Raw genomic sequence first — 17,693 nt, forward strand, 5'->3', positions numbered from 1 at the left:
TCTGGACTATGTGGAGGTAGTTATTCGATCTTCGGAAAATGTGATGGAGGCAAACCGAAACAATTGCTGCCTTGTTGTGATGATTCAAGATGTGAATGTGATGGATGGCTTTCCATGCATTGTATACCTTCCTTCTAGCACCAAAAAAGTGTTAATGGTGCTAGAAATTCTACCAATGTTAAGGGATCTCCCCGATATAAAATTCCAATTAGACTCTACACTGTTTGGAGTGGGAGTCCCATCCGGAATGATGGCCTGAATGCTATTTTGTTGGGTTTATGATTTGCCTTGGTAAAAATCAGAAACATATGAGAGAAACCACATTCACTTTTGAGACATGCAAGTACGTTAGCTTTGTCAAATGCGTAAATATAATGTGCATAAAATTACTTCCACGAACAAAATAAATATCATGAGACTTTATAAGAACAATATTAATACTACTCTAATAAAGACATGTAAAAAAAGAATCGTTACTTAATTGGAAAATAGTTTTCAATCAAACACGATCATGAAAGCGTAATGACATACATTTCCATTAATATATGTATTATAGATAATAGTAGTTAATTTCCTTCAATACATCTAAGTACAAGCACATACCATAACCATTACAAGACAAATCTTATAATAAGTTTTAATACATGTGAGAAAAGGATATCCGACTCAATGAGATTCTGATGATTATATAGAAGTATTAAGATGCACCGCTACAAAGTCATTTCACTTGTTCCAACAGTGGATCATGGAAGCCATAACTTGATTCTCAAAAAAACAATATCTCTCCCATATGCTAATAAGAGAAGCCAAGGCTAAAAGTCCCTTTGCTTGATCTATGAGGGTCTATATATAATAAATGAGGTGACCTTAATCCGGATTTAAATAGGAACGCAACAAATTACAAATATAACCATAAATACAGAGATGCAATAGAAATAATACTTCATTTCATTGATGTGAAATATTGAAATATGCTTACAAATAGAAATGGAAATAAACTAGCTCGGGCAATGGTAGCTTATCTCTGAGAAGAGATGTGGCGGCTACATGCCTCTGAACTGTCTTACAATGAGGCTCGAAGGCCTATTTATTGTTGAGAAACAATGGAAAACCCTAAACATCCAAAAACCTAACCCTAGGAGATGAAGCGCCAAACTATGGGCCCCGTTTGGGTAAATTAGTACATCAACTTCCCGGGGTCGTAATTTTGGCATACAATCTCCATTTGACACGCACAATACCTCGTTAGAAAGATCTATTCGAGGACTACAACTTTTGATTGAGCAAGATTGGTCTATGAACCCATGTTGCTCCCAGTTTTCCCAAAAAATGTAGTTTAGGGCCTCAAAACGACTCCGGAAGTTTAGGACCCGAAAAACTGCCAAAAATAGTAAATTGTGCTACAAATAAGGAAACTAAAAAACTGAAAGAAACAATGGTGGATGTCCAAGTGGAATAGGCGGGTGGCCACCAATATCCACCTGGATCAGACCTTTCACCTTCCATGTGACTCTTGATCTCCATCATGACTGTTAGACTTCCATGTGACCTTTGGACTTCTTGGTGAATTTTCAACTTCTACATGTCCTTTTGACTTCTTTCTATTTTCTAATTACAAATTTTATCCTTTTACAAAATTGTGGCTAAAATCCACAAAAAAACAAAATAAAACATTTTTATGTTCAAATTTGAGGAAATTGTAATAATTTTGGCACTATGACATGGAGCTCTTCTGTGATGTACTTGTACTAAGATTTATATTATGCTACTATATCTTTCACCTTTTGTGAAATCTCTCTTTCATACTTAATCCTTCCCTCCAAAGCATCTCACAATATCAATTTAGAGCCCACTTGTACATTGCTCCAAAGCATAATTAGCTTCATGTGCAACTTGGTTGGTTGGTTCGACGAATATATGAAGAATTGTCTCCTTGGTTACCTCCAAGTCATCTTGAGTAGTCACATGCCTTATGATTTCCAAAACCTTCTTCAACTCCTGTCCTATGGCATCTCTGTGCTTCACCCCTCCGGGCACACTAATTGAAGGTATCTTGTGCATTCAAACCAAAGACTCCAATCCATAATGCATTTTCATATAGGCAAACATAGTGTTGGTTATGTGGTTGTTGAGCTAATCATAATCTTACACATGTATTTTTATCTCTACTCTGTCCATTTCAGCTTCAAACCTTCCTTTCCTAGCCAATGTTGTCGATGCATTTAGGTATTTGGTGCCCCTCTCTTGGATCATATATGTATCCATGTGAGCTAATCTTGCAATCCTTATTTTTTCTTGCAACTACTTTTGGATTTCATACAAAGGCACCATTACCTTGTGCAATTTCATCATCTCTTTGTAAAGTTGTTTCAACATGTCTTCCAACTGCTTAAATTCTTAAGGTATCGTGGACTTCATGCCTTCTCTATTGGAACCTGTGGAAGACACCCTCTGATTTTTTATGAGAAGCTGCTCCTTATGTTTCTTTGCATCAACCATTTTTTTCTTCAACGGTTCATTCTCGTGAGTGAGATAATCAATGTTCTTTTTATTGGCTATTGCAAAGTATGGACCTGTTGAAGCGGTTGCTTTTGGATTGGTCTTTGTGTTTACAACAATTACTCTTTCTATATTGATAGAGATTGGTCAATCTGGCTCATTTGGAAAGTACTTCCTCCTTTCTTGAATGATTTTGTCCTTAAATTGATCAAATGTGAAATAGAAGATGTCCAATATTTTTTCTTCTCCTAGAGGCGGGATACCCATTTCACTAAGAGGAAGATGCCCACTTGTTAGAGGAGTTGGAGGCTGAATATTCAGAGTGACTACAATTGGTTCATCTTCCATTATTTGATTATCCTCTACTTGGTCATCATCTATCTCTTGAGTGACTAGCTCTTCTAGTTTCTTCTCGAATTCTTCTTCTTCTTGTCTTCTTCAAGTTGTATCCTTAGTTTTTCTTCCTCCTCCTTTCTATTTCTTGAGGGCCTCTTCTTGCTATTTATTCAAAGCTTCTTCTTCTTTCATTTTCCTTAATTCTTCTTTTCTCCTTCTCAGAGCCTCTTGATTCAATTCTTTTCCTCCTCCTTTTGTCTTTTCTCTTCAGCTTGTGCCTTCCTTTTAGCTTCTTCTTGTTCTTTTCTCTTCCTTTTAGCTTCTTTGAGATCCTTCCTCTTCTTTTCCTCTTCAACTACTTGTTTAGTATCTTTATCAACTTTAAACTTTTTGCTTCTTTCTTGTGAAACTTTATGTTCCTATTTTCTTTTTAGTTCGGGGTTGTCTTGGATGTCCATATACTCCTAGTTGTCTCCCTCTAGCCCATTTGGAAGATTTGATTGATTTTAAGGACCTGCTTCCCTGTCTGTTCCAACTACTCTGGAAGCATTATAGTGATTCTTGATTTTCTCCTCATCTTTCCAGGAGACTGAGGCATAAGCCCATGTATATCTCAACTTTGCACAATGTTGTGTGGCTATGCCTCTAGGATCATATCGGTGATATCCCATCTCAACAAACTTGAGGTGTTGTAATTTTGAAATTTATTGTTCTGTTGCCTTCAAGATATTGAAGTTGTATAATATCATGCGTAGAGGGAATATAGGCAATGGAGTCTTCTTCAAATTCTATAATGATCTAGAAAATCCTATAGAAAGTTGATAACTAACCTCTTCTATAACAACCTTGTCTGTTACAAACAATGGCATAAAATGTGAGCTTTTATATGCACCGAAAACCCTGATGAATGTTCCTTGAGGCAATGCAAACCAATCTGCGATGTCTACTAGGGATTCCCTTGCTTGATTCGTCAAACATGGTACCTCGGTGCCGAATATCATCTGATACAAAACTGAGATAAAGAGCTCAGTTGTCCTTGCATATACTCCTATATAAATGGTTTCCTATAGTATCTTGCAATACATATGCACCGAAGGTATCTCTTTAGCATAATCCCACTTCCATTCTAACCCCGGGAAGTGGTTCTTTGTGCATATATCGTCTTGAAGATATGAAGACATGTAAATCTTCGATTGCTCGCCTTCTGATACATTATTTGCTTTTGCAACATTCTTCTGTATTGTATGTGCTATAAAATCAAACTAATTGAAATTTTGTCCTTTAGTAGTGCATGGGCGCACCATATATACCCATCTTTCCTCAAAGAGCTCAACATTTTCATGTCTATATAGCCGACAACACATGGCCATTAAGTACGAGTACACTTTCTTCAACAACTTGGTTTTGTAAATACCACCAGGCTTCTGAAGAAATTTACTTGGCTCCTACCACCAAGTTTTGAGGATATCCTTTGTAGCTTGTCCAAAATCGATGCAGAATCTTGAATTGAGATATTCCTCTGGCTTAGGGATCTTGTAGTACATATGAATATCATGAGCCTGATACGTGGACAATACTTATCCCTTAAGCTTCTAATGATCATGTTTTGAGGGCCAATGAGTTGTAGGATCCACCTAATTGTCTCAGCACAAGGTAGTATCGGATAATGGCAAGTGATCCTGTGAGACCTAGAACCCTTAATGTTGAGGTAAACCTTTCTTTCTTCTTCATCTTTTGAGATTTTCTTCCTGGGGAAGTCTTTGTATATGTTTGGCAAAGATGATGTCATAGACTTGTCGATAAAGCATGTAGTGTCCTTGAATATTGGTACTTTAGGCTTCGGGCTATCAAATACACCCTCAAAGCTGCTTTCCATTGTCTCTTTTGCAGTTCCTTTTCTTGTAACCAGAGGCATGGTTTCTGTTGAAGATGATAAACTGATACAATGGAAATATTTTGTACCTCGAAACTCAAAATCATTCATGGAAAAATATACAAGATCAACCCAATAAAATCCCTAATTTACCTCTGTTATGTACTATGTGAAATTTTCATTGTGGAAAAATAGTGTGTTGGTCTTGGTGCAAGCGCAGAGGCTAGAGAAAAGGATGGTCTTGGTTAGGTATTAGAGGTGTGCAATCTACTAAGACATTGTTAAAAGGGTGAATTCAGTGTAGGCGCATAGGCTAGATATAAGGCTTGGCTAGCTAGAGACTGGAAGCGCGCAATGTGCAAGCAAGTTGAGAGCAAATGAAATGGGCACATGTGTTGTTTGTAGTGATAGAGGACATCGACAAGGTTTACAAAGGTAATGTCTTTAGAACCATGTCTTTGTTTTACGCTCGTGTGTCGAGTTATGAGAAGGGCTAACATGGGTTTCAGTGCATGTTTTAACAACAAGGGTGTAAGGATGAGGTTCTAAATTGTGCGATCATGACCAATCCAGCTAGGTAATGATGAAAAAAGGAAACCAAAAATTTGACTACGTGTGGGAAGGATCACAGTGAGACAGCACAAGAGGTTATGTAGAATGAAAACTCATTATAAACACACATGTATATTTATATATCCATTAAAAGAATACGAAGAGTCATAGAATTTGAAGAGGCGCAAGAGACAAATCCAAAGTACTAAAACGACAAGCAATCAATCACAATCTTAGGGTGTGAGGACATGAAGCTTAATGGGAATGAGCACGCGATGCAATCCCAGTTGTGGAGGTGGCTTTGTGCTTAGAGGATGCGTGGAGCTCCAACAAGACCAAATGAGATATTGAAATGAAAGTTTGGGGGTCAATTGTATGTATAACTCGTTCACACATGCGACCTAATCGCATTATGAGGATGCGACCTAGCGCAATGATGTGCACCAAGCATGCTTGATTGTCACTGTGAATTGCGCTTGCACTGGGCTTGAAAAGTACGCTAACACAGGGCTCAAGAAGTGTGATAGTGCAGGGGTCAAGAAGTGCACTAGGCTTTCGAAACAAACGTGCACCATGACTTAGAAATTCTCAAGCAAACCACTGATGACTTGAAACACTTAGGAAAACTTCAACCCAGCCTAAGACGACCTCAATCACTCAGAAAAATGGAGAACATGATATTTAGGGGCTCCAAAATTAGATGAAGTCGAAAATTTTGGAGGGTGGTTATAACAACCACTACAGATTTGTAAATTGTCGTGGATATTTTACTAGGCAATTCATCACAACAAATCTACTAAAATATATTAGAAAATTCGAAATCTACATTATGAGCATTTATTTCTCCTTAGTATTTTGGATATGTTAATTAATGTTTATTGCATATGCATAAAATAGAGAACAACGAAATAAAAACTCACAAACCACAATTGACACAAGATATATCCTAGGAAAGCCTTTTGGGAGAAAACCTAGCTAGAAGGTGAGGTCGTTTTGCTCTCTTTCTTTGAATAGAAAATGGATGCAAGTACAAAGAAGTAAGGCATGTGTCCTATGGGATACTACAATGCACAAATCTTTCTATGTGCTCTCTCCTTATCCCTTTTGGCTAGTTTGCTCATTTGTGGAGGAAAATGCACTCGACAAAAATAGGACCCCTTTTCTCCTTATGCCGCAATTATAACATAGCATGATAGCCTACTGGTGGTTAAGTTTCACTCCTTCAACTCTTAACTAGAGTTACAATATGGATGTTTCTAGACTCTTCTTCATCACGATTTTGTGGCTAGCCCTTTTCCATGAATAAAGGAGCTGACGTGGCATCCTATTGAATTATGGTGGTCAAAATAAGAATGTCAACTTTGAGTGGCCTAATTTTTGCATACGAACTCCAATTAAGGGGATTCTTGCACTGTTGGAAAGCTCTCTATGTGTATAATAACAAAAAAAGGTGTGTTCTTTAGCATCAAAGTGTTACCCCTAAAAAATGCCATTTAATGTCTCAAACCGTTCCTGGAAGGTTCGAGACCCCAAGTTACCAAACAGGGTCCCACTAATAAAACTAGCCTTGTGCACTAACTCCTCCACTTTTTTCCACTATGAAAGTATCAGGATGGATGACAAACAATATAATGATCCAATTCAGATCAATTCGATATAGAATAAAATAGTTTGCACAACTTTCTTCACCAATGGCCCATTGAATATGACTTGCCCATTAATCACATATAGAATGAATGTTTCCACAAAGTTTCTTTAATAACATGTCCCATAAAATTAATCTACCAATCAATTTCAAACTAAAGACAATTAATTTCCCCAACTTCACCTATATATACTAATCAATACCAATACCAACCAATTTCTAGATAGAATATACAAATTTACATAATTGTCTTCATGAATATGTCTCACTTTGATATAGATTCCCATTAAATTTATATACAATGAATTAGTCCCCACAACATTTTTCAAACATTCCAAAAAGTTGATCAATTTCCTAGTCAATATTGCCCAACCACATGTTCACCATGTTCACCTCTATTTTCTAAATAATATTGTTACCAACCATTTTTTCTTTAAAATGGAATCAATAATTTTAGATGACTTTTTTCACCATTAAACCTGACTTCCACTAAACTCCATATAAAATAAATAATTTTCCCCTTTGGGGTTTGAAACGTTGGCAGAATGAACAAGAAACTGTGGATAATCCGGATCATAAAGCTACAAGAAACCTCCACAGAAACCTAAAATCTAACATTTTTTTCCACCAAACTTTTTAACCTTTATTTTTTAATCACTTTAGACTAATCAAATTCAATATAAAATTAATAAATTTAACTGGATATTGAATATAACTTTTCCACCAGATTCTATACGGCTTGATTATGTTACCTTTATTGAATAGTTTAAACGGTACTAATAAAATTCAAAGCTGGAATGCCAATTAAACGCGACTCCGCTTGGTTCTCGTCATTAGAAAACGAAAGAGACAATTTGTCAAATTGGTGCGGCTGGACTTCCAAAAGCATCAAGACGGTGTGCTGACAAAATCCAAAAGCATTACTTGCGGCGCAACTTCTCCATGACTTTGAAGTTTGTACCAGTCAATACAATGATTTCTGACTTTGTACCAGTGAATGCAATGTATTTAGACTTTTGAACCTACTCTGCATCTTCAATGACGCTATAAGCCGTGCAATGCTTATATGTATGTTTGCAAACAAGGGCAAGCCGTTAGATTTGGCATAGAGAGGAAATGGGGAAAGGTGTTCTGTCGATGATGATGCTAATGTGGCTTCTGCGCGTGGCAACATCAATTAGTTATTCCATGAAGCTATCTCATTCCTCACATCTTCAGAGGGACCATGGTTTATACCATGATCACCTGTATGACCACATGAGTAGTGGAAGTGCTGCTCTTCAATCCCATGATTTGCTTTCGAAGGAAGATGAAGGCAATATGGAGCAACCTGAATTCACATCATCATTGGCATCCATGGACGCTGACGATACAAGGGATGTAGAGGCCCTTTTGTCATTCAGAAAGGCCCTCACATCGGATCCCGATGGATCGTTGATCAACTGGACCGTAGCAAACTCTCATAACGTGTGCTCCTGGAATGGCATTTTCTGCAGAAACCGCACCAAACGAGTGGTTTCCATAATACTGCCCGGATTGGGATTGCAAGGTGTCATTTCACCATCCCTTGGCAGCCTCTCATTATTACGCACTCTGGATCTTTCTCAGAATAATTTGACAGGAAGAATTCCAACGGAGATTGGGCAGTTAAAGGCGCTGGGAGTTCTCGACCTCAGCTTTAATTTGCTCTATGGTTATATTCCTAAAGCGCTCTGTAATTGTACAAAGCTGCAATTGATCCGTTTCTCAGTAAACAGCTTGGTAGGGAGTATACCAACAGAATTTGGTTATCTATTCCAGTTGAAACAACTCCGCTTGAGCAACAATAATCTTAGTGGAAGTATTCCAACTTCTCTGAACAACTGCACTTCTCTCCAAGTGTTGTCCATTGGATACAACGATCTCACTGGTCCAATCCCTTCAGCGTTGGGTTTGATCACAAATTTATCTGTCCTATACTTGGCAGGAAACTCACTAAGTGGTTACATCCCTCCAGGTCTTGATAATTGTACTCAGCTATGGTACATCGACTTTTCTCATAACAAGTTGAATGGGAAAATTCCGGCTGAACTGGGCTCGCTGCAAAATTTACAGTACCTGTATCTACATTCAAACAAGTTGGAGAGCACCATTCCTCCGTCTCTGGGGAACTGCTCTTATCTTGAAATTTTGTTTTTGGGAGATAATCGGGCATTATCAGGTAATATCCCACCTCAATTTGGTCATTTGAAAGAGCTTGCTCAACTATCGATTTATGGCCCATGCAATATTACAGGTTCTATCCCTTCTGAAATAGGAAACTGCAGCAATCTTGTATGGTTGGATTTAGGGGAAAACGGAATTCAAGGCTCCCTGTTTACGAGTTTATTTGGGCTTCCCCTCTCTACCCTAAATCTGGCTGAAAATAGCATGATGGGTAGCATACCTGAAGCTATTGGCAATTTGACTGGGCTCATCTACCTAAATTTAGGGGCAAACAATCTGACTGGCAAAATACCGGAGGGCATTGCCACTTTGAACCATCTTCAACAGCTTTTTCTAAACGACAATCATTTTACATCTACAATTCCAAAAGGCATAGGAAAGCTTCATTCTCTTACAAAATTATTTTTGAATTCAAACAATATTTCTGGGAGAATTCCTGAAAGTATTGGAGATTTGGTTTCACTTCAACTATTAGATATATCTAAAAACAATCTAGAGGGACCAATCCCAGATCATATTGGCCAATGTGTGGGATTAGAAAGGTTAGATTTGTCCAAAAACAAGTTGAATGGAAATATTCCTTCATCTTTAGGCAATTGTAAATATATGAGGAATTTATCACTGCACCAAAACAACTTGTCTGGGATATTACCACCAACCTTAAGTAAATGCACTGTTTTACAAAGGTTAAAGGTGTCAGAAAACAAACTGAGTGGAAATCTAGAAATAAGATTTCCAATTTCTATGGAAGTTCTCTCTGCTTATGCTAATAACTTCTTTGGGACTCTGCCTATTTCCATGGCCCAATGTACCCAACTTCAACTGCTAGATTTAAGCAAAAATAGATTAACGGGTCAGCTACCTAGCTACCTAGTAACTTTATATGAATTAAGAGTTTTAAGTGTTGGTTATAATAAGTTTCATGGTAGTATTCCTTCCAACATTACAAATCTTGTCAAATTACAAGTGTTGGATTTGTCCAACAATAAAATTAGTGGAAGCATCCCATCCAATCTAGAGAGACTCCAGGGATTCAAAACACTTGGGTCTTCTGAACTTAGTAGTAATACATTGTATGAGGATCTTGAAATTGTCATCAAGGGATTTGAGTATACCATAGCATATGTGCTGGCTACAAACACAATATTGGACTTGTCTAGCAATAATCTTATGGGAGAAATACCTCCAGGCATAGGAAATTTGAGTAGCTTGAGGTTGTTGAATTTATCAAATAACCATCTAGAAGGGAAAATACCTGCATCTCTTGGTGAGATATCTACATTGGAACAGCTAGACTTGGGCAAAAATAATTTGAGTGGAGAGATTCCTCAAGAGCTCTCTCTTCTAGCCATGCTAGCATATTTGGATGTTTCATCTAATGAACTCTGTGGAAGAATCCCACTAGGAACACAGTTTGACACTTTCAATGCTACTTCATTTCAAAGAAACAAATGTTTATGTGGTTTACCTTTGCAAGCATGCACGGAAAAAGAAAAACAGTCCTACAAAATCATAAAAAAAGGTGTTACCCAGAGATGGTGGAGTCATGTGAAGGAGCATGTTTCATTGATTGCATTGAAGTTTGGCGTAGGGATTGGATTTGGTGGAGTTATGAGTGTAATGATACTATGGAATAAAGCTAGGAATTGGATAATGTGTTCACAGACAATTCATTCTGTACAAAATCCAAGGTAGGAATTGGATGATGTGTTCAAAGACAATTCATTCTGTACAAAATCCTTGAAGTATATGTGGTGATTCGTTTTATCCATTGTAACATCAATGTTAATGTGTAATGTGAAGAAAAAGATAATTGTTTGCCAAGGGCTGGTGTGCCAAATTGAAAATGTCTGGATGCAATTTTACTGTATTGTTTACTCACCGCTGATGTGTGGTTCTCCGCTGTATTGTTTACTCACCGCTGATGTCTGGTTCTCCGATGTCAACTGACTGCTCTGTGGTAGGACTTTGACAAAATATATAAATTTCAAGATGTAAAAGGTTAATTTTTAAAATTTATTTTTCCTGTTATATGCTGAACTTGTTTGTTTGAATTTCTGCCTTATATTTTCTATTCAAGGAAGACGAAATTCCCTGGATTAAATTAAAGTGTTAATTGATATTAAATATGTTTTTATCGTAATATTGTTTTTTCTCATTAAACCTTCGCTTCTATACTCATTCCCCAGGCTTCTCCCCTGGAGAATCAGCTAGATACATATCCCAGTGCACTAAAATATGAATGAGTTACACATTGTTTAATTTTATTTAATCATAATATCACATTCTGTACATGTATTTGTAAAGTAGATCCATTAAGTTGATCTGATCTCCAAACTGGCCATGCATAAAGGTCGAAATACAAAATTAAAAAGTTTAGAAGAAACAGTGACCTATGAACTCTGTGAAAAAAATATATCCCACAGAAAGAATTCCGAGGTGCATAACATAATTCACTCTAGAAAATTCTGACATATAATTCCAAAAATTAAATCTATTTTTAAATTTTCAGCTTTATCTTCAAACTGGAACTGGTTCAATGAATAGTTATTCCTTAGAAACTGTAAGCATTGTATTGAGCTCCCTCCAATAATTCTTCCCCTTGCCAAATGCAATCACGTCCTAGTCTGTTTTGTAAAATTTGCCAAACAGCCCTTGGAAATGAACACGGGATAAAAGGATAATTGGCTGATTCTTACTGTTATTTGCATAAAGAACACGTATTAAGACCATGAAAGTGCCGCTAGACCAAGTTATCAAAAGTGAGGATTTTGTTTAAGAATGAATATTACATAAATAACTTTGATTTTGCCAGACACTTAAGTGACTTCCACCAATCTCCTTATTTATGGCTTGAATCCTGTCAGCAATCAAAATCGAGTATTTTTTTCGATGATGATGCTAATGTGGCTTCTGCGCGTGGCAACATCAATTAGTTATTCCATGAAGCTATCTCATTCCTCACATCTTCAGAGCGACCATGGTTTATACCATGATCGCCTGTATGACCACCACATGAGTAGTGGAAGTGCTGCTCTTCAATCCCATGATTTGCTTTCGAAAGAAGATGAAGGCAATGTGGAGCAACCTGAATTCACGTCATCATTGGCATCCATGGACGCTGACGATACAAGGGATGTAGAGGCCCTTTTGTCATTCAGAAAGGCCCTCACATCGGATCCCGATGGATCGTTGATCAACTGGACCGTAGCAAACTCTCATAACGTGTGCTCCTGGAATGGCATTTTCTGCAGAAACCGCACCAAACGAGTGGTTTCCATAATACTGCCCGGATTGGGATTGCAAGGTGTCATTTCACCATCCCTTGGCAGCCTCTCATTATTACGCACTCTGGATCTTTCTCAGAATAATTTGCCAGGAAGAATTCCAACGGAGATTGGGCAGTTAAAGGCGCTGGGAGTTCTCGACCTCAGCTTTAATTTGCTCTATGGTTATATTCCTAAAGCGCTCTGTAATTGTACAAAGCTGCAATTGATCCGTTTCTCAGTAAACAGCTTGGTAGGGAGTATACCAACAGAAATTGGTTATCTATTCCAGTTGAAACAACTCCGCTTGAGCAACAATAATCTTAGTGGAAGTATTCCAACTTCTCTGAACAACTGCACTTCTCTCCAAGTGTTGTCCATTGGATACAACGATCTCACTGGTCCAATCCCTTCAGCGTTGGGTTTGATCACAAATTTATCTGTCCTATACTTGGCAGGAAACTCACTAAGTGGTTACATCCCTCCAGGTCTTCATAATTGTACTCAGCTATGGTACATCGACTTTTCTCATAACAAGTTGAATAGGAAAATTCCGGCTGAACTGGGCTCGCTGCAAAATTTACAGTACCTGTATCTACATTCAAACAAGTTGGAGAGCACCATTCCTCCGTCTCTAGGGAACTGCTCTTATCTTGAAATTTTGTTTTTGGGAGATAATCGGGCATTATCAGGTAATATCCCACCTCAATTTGGTCATTTGAAAAAGCTTGCTCAACTATCGATTTATGGTCCATGCAATATTACAGGTTCTATCCCTTCTGAAATAGGAAACTGCAGCAATCTTGTATGGTTGGATTTAGGGGAAAACGGAATTCAAGGCTCCCTGTTTATGAGTTTATTTGGGCTTCCTCTCTCTACCCTAAATCTGGCTGAAAATAGCATGATGGGTAGCATACCTGAAGCTATTGGCAATTTGACTGGGCTCATCTACCTAAATCTTGCTCAAAATAACTTTACTGATAGCATACCTGAAGCCATAACAAAATTGAGACAGCTGACCACCTTAAATTTAGGGGCAAACAATCTAACTGGCAAAATACCGGAGGGCATTGCCACTTTGAACCATCTTCAACAGCTTTTTCTAAATGACAATCATTTTACATCTACAATTCCAAAAGGCATAGGAAAACTTCATTCTCTTACAAAATTATTTTTGAATTCAAACAATATTTCTGGGAGCATTCCTGAAAGTATTGGCGATTTGGTTTCACTTCAACAATTAGATATATCTGAAAACAATCTAGAGGGACCAATCCCAGATCATATTGGCCAATGTGTGGGATTAGAAATGTTAGATTTGTCCAAAAACAAGTTGAATGGAAATATTCCTTCATCTTTAGGCAATTGTAAATATATGAGGAATTTATCACTGCACCAAAACAACTTGTCTGGGACATTACCACCAACTTTAAGTAAATGCACTGTTTTACAAAGGTTAAAGGTGTCAGAAAACAAACTGAGTGGAAATTAGATTTCCAATTTCTATGGAAGTTCTCTCTGCTTATGCTAATAACTTCTTTGGTACTCTGCCTATTTCCATGGCCCAATGTACCCAACTTCAACTGCTAGATTTAAGCAAAATAGATTAACAGGTCAGCTACCTAGTTACCTAGTAACTTTATATGAATTAAGAGTTTTAAGTGTTGGTTATAATAAGTTTCATGGTAGTATTCCTTCCAACATTACAAATCTTGTCAAATTACAAGTGTTGGATTTGTCCAACAATAAAATTAGTGGAAGCATCCCATCCAATCTAGAGAGACTCCAGGGATTCAAAACACTTGGGTCTTCTGAACTTAGTAGTAATACATTGTATGAGGATCTTGAAATTGTCATCAAGGGATTTGAGTATACCATAGCATATGTGCTGGCTACAAACACAATATTGGACTTGTCTAGCAATAATCATATGGGAGAAATACCTCCAGGCATAGGAAATTTGAGTAGCTTGAGGTTGTTGAATTTATCAAATAACCATCTAGAAGGGAAAATACCTGCATCTCTTGGTGAGATATCTACATTGGAACAGCTAGACTTGGGCAAAAATAATTTGAGTGGAGAGATTCCTCAAGAGCTCTCTCTTCTAGCCATGCTAGCATATTTGGATGTTTCATCTAATGAACTCTGTGGAAGAATCCCACTAGGAACACAGTTTGACACTTTCAATGCTACTTCATTTCAAAGAAACAAATGTTTATGTGGTTTACCGTTGCAAGCATGCAAGGAAAATGAAAAACAGTCCCACAAAATCATAAAAAAAGGTGTTAGCCAAAGATGGTGGAGTCATGTGAAGGAGCATGTTTCATTGATTGCATTGAAGTTTGGCGTAGGGATTGGATTTGGTGGAGTTACGAGTGTAAAGATACTATGGAATAAAGCAGGAATTGGATAATGTGTTCAAAGACAATTCATTCTGTACAAAATCCTTGAAGTATATGTGGTGATTCATTTTATCCATTGTAACATCAATGTTAATGTGTAATGTGAAGAAAAAGATAATTGTTTGCAAGCGCTGGTGTGCCAAATTGAAAATGTCTGGATGCAATTTTACTGTATTGTTTACTCACCGCTGATGTGTGGTTCTCCGCTGTATTGTTTACTCACCGCTGATGTCTGGTTCTCCGATGTCAACTGACTGCTCTGTGGTAGGACTTTGACAAAATATATAAATTTCAAGATGTAAAAGGTTAATTTTTAAAATTTATTTTTCCTGTTATATGCTGAACTTGTTTGTTTGAATTTCTGCCTTATATTTTCTATTCAAGGAAACGAAATTCCCTGGATTAAATTAAAGTGTTAATTGATATTAAATATGTTTTTATCGTAATATTGTTTTTTCTCATGAAACCTTCGCCTCTATACTCATTCCCCAGGCTTCTCCCCTGGAGAATCAGCTAGATACATATCCCAGTGCACTAAAATGTGAATGATTTACACGTTGTTTAATTTTATTTAATCATAATATCACATTCTGTACATGTATTTGTAAAGTAGATCCATTAAGTTGATCTGATCTCCAAACTGGCCATGCATAAAGGTCGAAATACAAAATTAAAAAGTTTAGAAAAAACAGTGACCTATGAACTCTGTGAAAAAAATATATCCCACAGAAAGAATTCCGAGGAGCATAACATCAGAGGAATTTATGGCAAAAGTCAGTGGAGCATCATCATTAATCAAAAATACCTCAAAGGAAAGAGCATGGTATTCTGGTACAGAAGGCAAACATTGGGCATCAGAAGAGGTTCCTCCATATGGCAAAGTTTTAGAAAGATCCAGTCTCTCTTCATGAAGAATTTAAGATGGAGATTCTTCACAGGATCGAGCATTTTTATTGGTATTGATACAACCGTGCATAATCTGGAATCGATGATTCCCCCTGCCTTGCTCTCCTTCTTTTTCTCAAGGGGCCTCTTCACATGGAATAAGCTAATTAAAACATGGTCCTCTCAGAATCCAGTTTGGAAGGACGGGGTCGAATTATCCTTGCCCCACTCTCTCCGCCCCTTATGGTCATCGGCTATCAACAGCTTTTCTAGCAAAGGCATCACTCAATCGGGTTCAATGGATGAACTCATTTGGTCACTCGAGAAATCCTCTCAGTCTATCTGCGTCAGAGATCTATATGCTGCTTTCTCATCCGGCCAGTCGCCTTCCTCCCCCATTTTCCCACTCAAATTTTGGAAAGCTTCCTGTCCGCTCAAGATGATTCTTTTCTCATGGCTTCTCTTCTCGGACAGGAATCTCACCTGGGAGGTTCTCCAAAGAAAGGGATGGCAGGGTCCGGGAAGATGCCAAATGTGCCTTTCTGAAGCTGAATCCAATTCACACATGTTCTTCCAATGTGCCTCATCTTCAACAATCTGGTATGATTTGTCTTTGATTTATGGCTTTTCTCACCGAGTTTTTTCATCTGTACAGGATGGTTTCAATTGGTGGAGTGTTCAGAATCCTACCTGGCGTTCTTTGTTCATCCTCACCTGCTGGTTTTTATGGAAATGGAGAAATGACCGCATTTTCCAGGACTCCAGGACGCCCCTTGCTTCTATCCTGATCTCAATTTCGGGCTTTATGCCCCCTTCAGATTAATCTCAAGTCCAGCTTTGCTTCTATTTGAGCTTTTTTGGACCATTTGCTCTCACTGTTCGCGGATTTCATTTTGGCACATGCTGATCCAGCTCTTTTTAATCTTTTTTTGGAGGTTCCGCTTCACTCTCATGAAGCGTTAATTGTGGAGGTTTCGCTTCACTCTTTTTAATCTTTTTTTGGAGGTTTCGCTTCACACATGAAGCGTTATTTGTGTTATGGTTTGGATCCATATGCTCTCTCTGTTTCACGGATTGCTCACGCTGCCCCAGCACTTTTAAATCTATCCTGATGCTGGCTTCACTCCCTTCCCGTGAAGTGTTATTGTGTTTATGCTGTCTGATCATTAGTCATACTATCTGATTCAGCTGTATTCTATGTTTTAGCTGATACTCATGTATTTTGATCATGTATTTAGATCTTTATATTCCCTTAATATAATCCATGATGATTTTCTCTCTGAAAAAAAAAAAAAAAAATTCACTCTAGGAAATTCTGACATATAATTCCAAAAATTAAATCTATTTTTAAATTTCAGCTTCATCTTCAAACTGGAACTAGTTCAATGAATAGTTAATGATTGTAATCATAAAATTGTTGATTCAACTGTTCCCCAATCAACCATCACCCATGATCCAATCGTAAGCCTTCCTTAGAAACTGTAAGCATCTGTATTGAGCTCCCTCCATTAATTCTTCCCCTTGCCAAATGCAATCACGACCTAGTCTGTTTTGTAAAATTTGCCAAACAGCCCTTGAAAATGAACACGGGATAAAAAGATAATTCGCTGATTCTTACTGTTATTTGCATAAAGAACACGTGTTAAGACCATGAACGTGCCTCTTGACCAAGTTATCAACAGTGAGGATTTTGTTTAAGAATAAATATTACATAAATAACTTTGATTTTGCCACACACTTAAGTAACTTCCACCAATCTCCTTATTTATTGCTTGAATCTTGTCAACAATCAAAACCGAGTATCATTTTCTTGGATTGTTGTTAATTTTAGGTATGTTTTATGCTTAGAGCAATTTATTTCAATTTTCACAGTTAGCTCAATATCTTTTCCAGATTAGCAATCACATCAGCATTAAAGTAAATTGCAGATAGAACATAAACATAGATCGCAGAAGACAAGCCAACACAAGAGGACACAAGATGTGGCGCTAGTCAGGGACAAATCCCAATGTGGGGAAACCCTTGATCAA

General features: G+C 37.5%; 3 protein-coding genes across 6 annotated transcripts in view; 2 read left to right on the forward strand and 1 right to left on the reverse strand.

The window, feature by feature from the left end:
• The window catches only part of LOC149194068 (protein BOLA2-like), a 297,602-nt gene that overhangs the window by 117,426 nt on the left and 162,483 nt on the right, over nt 1–17,693 (reverse strand). The gene's annotated exons all lie outside the window — the stretch shown is intronic.
• On the forward strand, nt 7,996–11,096 carry LOC149194069 (uncharacterized). The gene has a single exon (XM_089407204.1). The coding sequence runs from the start codon at nt 8,022–8,024 to the stop codon at nt 10,803–10,805; it is 2,784 nt and encodes a 927-aa protein (XP_089263330.1). The 5' UTR covers nt 7,996–8,021; the 3' UTR covers nt 10,806–11,096.
• Nucleotides 12,001–14,789, forward strand: LOC149194070 (uncharacterized). The gene is made up of 4 exons (XM_089406179.1): nt 12,001–13,443; nt 13,516–13,593; nt 13,657–13,708; nt 13,982–14,789. Exons 1-4 carry the CDS (start codon nt 12,003–12,005, stop codon nt 14,787–14,789), a joined length of 2,379 nt encoding a protein of 792 aa, XP_089262305.1. The 5' UTR covers nt 12,001–12,002.

The sequence above is a fragment of the Pinus tabuliformis genome, chromosome 2_2, assembly GCF_031772625.1.
Source record: "Pinus tabuliformis cultivar Carrire ecotype Pingquan chromosome 2_2, CPIR1, whole genome shotgun sequence".
NCBI lineage: Eukaryota > Viridiplantae > Streptophyta > Pinopsida > Pinales > Pinaceae > Pinus > Pinus tabuliformis.